This window comes from Peromyscus leucopus, chromosome 9 (assembly GCF_004664715.2).
Source record: "Peromyscus leucopus breed LL Stock chromosome 9, UCI_PerLeu_2.1, whole genome shotgun sequence".
Lineage (NCBI taxonomy): Eukaryota > Metazoa > Chordata > Mammalia > Rodentia > Cricetidae > Peromyscus > Peromyscus leucopus.
The window spans coordinates 71,317,333-71,323,826 of NC_051070.1; the positions used below are offsets into that span (position 1 = coordinate 71,317,333).

The 6,494-nt window shown below is 42.2% G+C and overlaps 1 gene segment (V, D, J or C); it reads right to left on the reverse strand.

Moving 5' to 3' along the window:
* Positions 1-1,690: 1,690 nt before the first annotated feature.
* LOC114687485 lies at positions 1,691-2,363 on the reverse strand. The segment is given in 2 exon segments: positions 1,691-2,043; positions 2,220-2,363. Coding segments are annotated over 2 exon segments (405 nt in total).
* Between the last annotated feature and the right edge of the window lie 4,131 nt (positions 2,364-6,494).

Consider the following 6,494-nt stretch of genomic DNA (forward strand, 5'->3'; position numbering starts at 1 on the left):
ATACATGTGCCTTTTCTTATGCATATCTAAATGGCAGCACCTCACAGCACTGATACCTGCACAGTCTTTCTGATGACACAGATGGCTGCTCAGTGAAAACAGACCAGTGGCATGGACAGCAGGGAGATGCAGAGCAAAGATGATCACAATTAGTGGTGGGGGATTTCTGATAGTACCAGGAAGAAGGGGTGGTTTAAAACAAATGGACTTGTTATTTCTGAAGTTTTCACTAGCTATTAAAATATCAAATGATTAAAAACAGGGACATGAAACTGAAAAAGGTAAACAGGATGAGGAAGAAGTTCTGTGTATTTGCTGAGTGTCTAACTGCTGACTGTACAGTAGTGCTCGGGTGTCTTTCATGACACACACTGTTCTATCTTCATTCTTGTCTCAGCACTCAAGAACAGAAAACTGAAGCCAACCGAAGATACCTGTGAGTCTAGACAGGATGATGAAGGAAGGGTGTGGACACTGCTTCCTGATCCAGTCAGAGAAGATCCTGATGGAGAAGATTGAGCTGGCTTTAAACCATGAGTAGATTTCACAGTCAAAAGGATATATAACATAATTCTAGGCACAGGTCATATCAGGGTGACTGGAGATCAGACAAAGTGTGGGTGACAACCTTAGAAATGTACATTAGAGAAGGTGATGTGGCCCCAGCCATGAAGGAAAGCATATACCTTCATAGTGTTCACTTGCAAATACCTATTTGTCCTCACTATGGGCCCTGGATATTCAGGTATAATATAGGTAAAAGGCTAGACAGATGCATGTTTTCTTCTCTAGTTAAACTTAAGGGCGGAGGAGATAATGGTTTTGTTATTTTAAATAATCATCTCTAGCTTATTGAGCAGTGTGTAGAAGAGCCACAACCTTCACCTGCTCTGAAGCAGCACTGCCCCTCTGTGGACAAATAAGGTCTTCACTCAACAGTGTCCTGAGCTTAGAAGACCACGCCTTGAAAAAAGAAATGCATTGAATCTTCCTCTGAAGCCAATATTTTTGACATGGAATGTGAATGTGTCTTTGTTGAGGTCAGCTATAGCCTAGTTTCTCTCTTCCCCTTCCAGACGTTTCTCCATGCGTCCCCATGGTTCCCTATCCTTCTATTGAGCCAAAACTACCTCATTGTGGAGAATGAGAGAAGCCAGTCATAAGATAAAAGGAGATGACAATGATTGTTATTTACAATAAAGCTTATAAAATAAGCAAATGTTTGGATTTCATGTCAAATTTATTGACCCCTTATATAGACTAATTGTATACATGGTGATTATTAAATCAGAAGCTTTAGTTTTCTTTCACTCATTTTTTATCATTTTTTTTATTTTTGAGATTATAATATAATCATGTCAATCCCTCCCTCCAAAACTTCCTGTGTTCCCTCCTTGCTCTCTTCCAACTTTATGGCTTTTTCTTTCATTAATCATTGTTACACATATGTGTATAATCATATTTATTCCAAAACACATCAATACAATATGCTCATCTGTAAAATGTTACTTATAAGTCCTCAATTAGTTCTAAGATGGATATTTATGATTCAGGAGGGAGAATATATTGAGAATTTAAAGACCCAAATCTTTAACCTACATAGCCAAAAGCTTACCAGAAGTTAAAACTCTTTCTATACAGAAAACGGATATTAAATCAAGCAGATATTCTATGGTGAAAATTTGATGTCTCATGATAGGGAAGAGCCACACCCACCCCGCTGAAGGTTTGTGTACTGGCTGCAGGTGTGTGGGGAGCACTGTGCACTCATAGCACAGAAATAAGTGCCTGAGTCTGTGGTCTGAGAGGAGGAAATGTACAGAGAGCTGCGACGTTCCTGAGTGACTGTCGTAGACATCAGTCTTCCACTCTGCTTTGTTCCAGAAGGATTGTAAAACAGGCTCTTCAGATGTCCCCCAGGACTTTGGTGAAACCACTGCACACTGGTCAAAACTGTGGAAAAATTGCACTGCAGCTCTGCACGCTCCCCCTCCTGCAGAACCAAGGACACAGGACTCTGCTTCACTTGTTCACCTTTCACCCCTGGTTAGAAACAGAGAAAGAGACACAGATGGGGTCATTGAGCATCCACAGACCCCTGAACACACCCCATGTCCTCTGAGAAGGTGGGAGCTCTGCAGGACTCCTGAGCTGCTTCCCCACCCTCCATGTGCTGACAGAATCCTCTCTGTCCCCTGAATGTGGACAGCCAGACTCACAGCAAACCTGGGTGCACAGCAGCCCCAGCAGAGAGCACAGCAGCCTCTTCATGGTGCTTGTCTGGCTGCTGGAGACAGAAGCAAGGAACCAAGCCCTGGACTGTGGTATCAGGATGGCTGTTGAATGTCCCTCCTCCTGCAACCAGTCAGCTCCACCCAGGAACCCTGCCAGGCCAGACACTGCAGAGTTCCCTCCCAGCCTTCTGAGCCTGAAGCTCCTCCCAAACTAGACCTGCCAGAGAGTCTGGGTGGAACACAGTGGGGGGCAGGGCATTCTGAGATGACTCTGGGGTTGTGTGGGGTTAGGGATCTAGGAAGCAGGAGAGGACCAGCCCCTCCCAAGGAGAAAAAGCCTCAGCCACACACAGAGCCAAGCACACTCAGAGAAGCAACAGGTAAAGGTTTAACTCAGGAAACAGATGCATGTTCTGACTAAAGACCCTTTACTGAGGCCTGAGAGGTGGCTTAGCAGATAAGGAAGGGTCCTTGTCCTTCCAAGAGGCCTTAGTTCGCTCCCCAGCATCTACTTTAGGTGGCTCACAGCTGTCTGTAGCTCCAACTCCTGGGACCTGACACTCACTTCTGTCCTCCTGAGAACCTGTACACAGGTACCATACATTTTACACAGACCCACTCTCATACACATTGAAAAATAAAAAGAATCAACACCCATGAAATAATTTAAGTAAAATCACTGCAGTAGCAAAACAAACAGCATCATGACGATAGAGTAAGTATAGATGTAATGGTTTAATAGTTTTAGAATCATTTTAAAAAGTGGGATACTCCTGCACTAGTAAAGGTTTGTTCCAAATATTGTTTTAAATATTACTGTTGGGAATCTCTGCTCAGGCTCCACTCCTCCCATTCCAGATCCTGCCTCTCAGAAAGCCCACCAAGGGTCGGCTCCTCTCCTAGAGATGCTCAAGACTACATCTACAGGGTACTTACTACATGGTCTCCAGACCTGCAATGTGATTTCTCTCCTGCTTCCTTTCCAAGAGTCACCCAGGAATTGCTTTGCTCACATTAAACCTCGTCTTATTAACTTGGCCTGATATGATTCATTGCATCACTGGAGAAACCCACTATCAGGGTACAGAAAACTTTCAATGACAGCATAAGAAGGAAGTGCAATGAGGAAAACCAATATAGGAGTCCTGTGTTCCAGAGCAACAGGGGCAGCAGAGGTGGTGTGCTACTGCACATGTGACTGCTGGGAACAATGCACTTGAGTTCATAACAGTAGAGGATGCATTTCAAAATTTTCACTATAGAGAAGATTGCTTGAGAAATGAGACTAAAAATGAAACATGAACAGCGTGAAGACTGGGAGAGGTAGGTAGGGGTTGCTCTGAGCTTAAGGAGGTTTAGATGCCTTCCTCATTGGGACAATGGAGAGACAATGGGGAAGAGACACTGTCTTTCCCTTGGCCTGTCTCTGGCATCTGCATAAAGTATGTTCTGTCAGAACACCTACCAGAGCAGTGGAGAAGATTTTAAAAAGTAACTATTCAGTAACTTCATCTGTGAACATAATGTATTCAGATCACACTCTCCACTACCACCCTGCTCTCCCTACAACTCCTCCCAGAACCCACTAAATCCCTCTCCCCTGCATAAGCAAGGAAGCCAGAACAGGACCCTGAGGGCCAGAAGAAAGAGCTTAGGAGAAAGAGGTAAGGTAGTAGAACACAGGTAATGTAATGTCAAAGGGGGCAGGAGAGGCACTAAGGGGAGAGGGGTGTGGCAGGGTAGGGGGAGAAGGAAGGTTTCTGTGTGTTTGTTCTAACCTATGAAAACATCATTTACCTTTTAGAAAGGAGCATCCTCTAGAGGCCCATTTGAGAAATAACAAGTTCACAGCTGCAGTAGACTTCCCCCTGTCTTTGTTGACTTCTGAGTGTGAATCCAAGGCTTTCATCATGCACAAAGAAGCTCAATGCTTTCTAAGTAGAAACTCATGAGTTTTTAGAAAAGAAGAATACTAAGTTGTGAACTGAAATGGGAGAATAAGATACTTTAGAGTGAGAAAATTACAGCATTTTTACATATTTCAAAACAAGTACCAGGGACATAGAAATCAGAACACTGCATAGTTACCAGATTTCTACACAACACCATCAAAATACCCAAGAAAAAGATGCGATTGATGTTGCTAGGAATATTGTAGATTTGTTATTACATGAAGAGTAAACTAAGTACAAATTTGTATAGTTTATAAAAGTTCAATTAAAAAAAAACAGCAAGTCTGCTACAGACAGTCTTCACTTTGATGAACTGAAACTCAAATTCAACATGATGAGAGACTTAGTAACCTATGTAGTCTCTTGACTTTTCTTATAAAATACAACATAATTCAGAATTGTCACCTGGCACAGTCTACGTCTTTCCCACTGAGAAGACTATGTCACGCATGGACACTAGGGGGCAGGAGTTATGAGCATTGCATTCCAATTAGACTACCAAATTTTGAGTGTTAATTGTAGGATTAAGTCCCTGTCTCTCCTCTTCTCCCTCCTCCTCTCCTTCTCCCTCTCCTCCTCTCTTCTTTCGTCCCTCCCCCACCCCTCTCTCTGTGAATCTCTGTGTGTGGCATCAATCAAAATGAAGTCATTGAGATCCTTAACAGGTAACATTCAATGAAGTAATTTTGTGACAAAGGAAGAACACAAAGGACAGAATCCTCTTTAGACAGATCAGTGTGCCCAGGTGGCAGCAGCAAGCAGTGAGAACAGGAAAGAATATTGGAAGCTGTATTATATTCAACTATATAGGGAGGGGAGCTACAGATTCCAACACCAGAAACTGTCTGGTGATACACCAACATGACTTTGAGTTAAGGAACCAACAAGCAAATAGTCACAATGTAAAACAGCATTAGTTAAAGGCTGTGAAATCTTGATGGAAGCTTCTATGTGTACAATGAATGACAGTGGGTCACATGAATAAGTCCAACTCAGTCATTTATCCTAGACAGATCCAAGACATATTTATGGCCACTGTATCACCAACTGGCAAGTGAAAATTGTAATTGAGGGGTATTTGGTGATGAACAGTCTTCAAAATATTTTACTTTTTGAACACCACTCAAAACTGAAGACCATGTAATCATCACTGGGCTCTCCTTAGACCTTGAGTCAGTTTGGGAAAGGGACTCTGGAGCACGTGCTTCATTATCCCCTCATTAAATATTCTTCCAATCTGGATAATTTATCACATATGTGTTCTACAAAGAAATCTTAATATAACAATTTATCACATTAATACTCATATTATGGTCTTTTACATGCATAAATCTAGCTTTGGAGAAATTAGATGAATTTATTAAACAACAATCTCAGTATCAGGCATGGGAGTTATTGCCCAGGGAGGCCTCAGAAGTATACAAAACAACACTGAATATTGTCCTGGTTCTTGGCTGCCCACTATAACTAGATAGTGAGAGACTATGGCTAAAGCCACCACATTCTACAGTTGCATGACGTAGAGAAATCAACCTTGAACCGACAGGGAAAAGGTCCTCCCTGCTGCTTAGCTTTCTTAGCTGGAAGGTCCTATGCAGGCTGCTGGGAAGAAAGGTCCCAAGAGTATTAACCAGAGCTGGACCCTGCATGCTACAGTACTGAACTTCCAGTAATATGTGTTCAGTGGTGTAATTGTGGCCTGACTGCTACAGAATAACAGTGCTTTCTGATTGGATTAGAAGCCTATTCAACAGGAGGGAATTCATGCCTAGTACAGTGACATGGTCAAAAATCCCATGGTTCAGGAGGAATTAAATACTAGGAGGAAACAACTATTGTTATTTTGCTAAATGGTCACATCAAACTGCCTTCTAAGTATGTGTTCATACTCAAGGATTATTGCTAGTCTCCACTTCGGTTGGAATATGTGTTTCAGCGAGTTTCTATAACCAGTTTTCTATCACACTGTTTTGTTCAAAGTGTCTGTAGTGTTAGTTATCACTCTCCCATATTCCTCCCTCTACCCTGCCCTCTCATTCCCACTCCTATTAATCCTGCTCGTTCCATTTTCCCTTTTATGGAAGTCATTTTCTGTTTCCCCATCCTCTGAAGATCCCCTCCTCCCTCATGGCTTTTATTGATACTTAACATCTATGGATATTTCAAATGAAACACACATATTAAAAGCTAGCATCCACATACTTGAGAAATACTCTGTTTTCTCGGTCTGGGTTATCTTGCTCTGGATTACTGTTTGCAGTTCCACCATTTACCTGAAAATTTCATAATTTCATTTTTCTTATCAGCT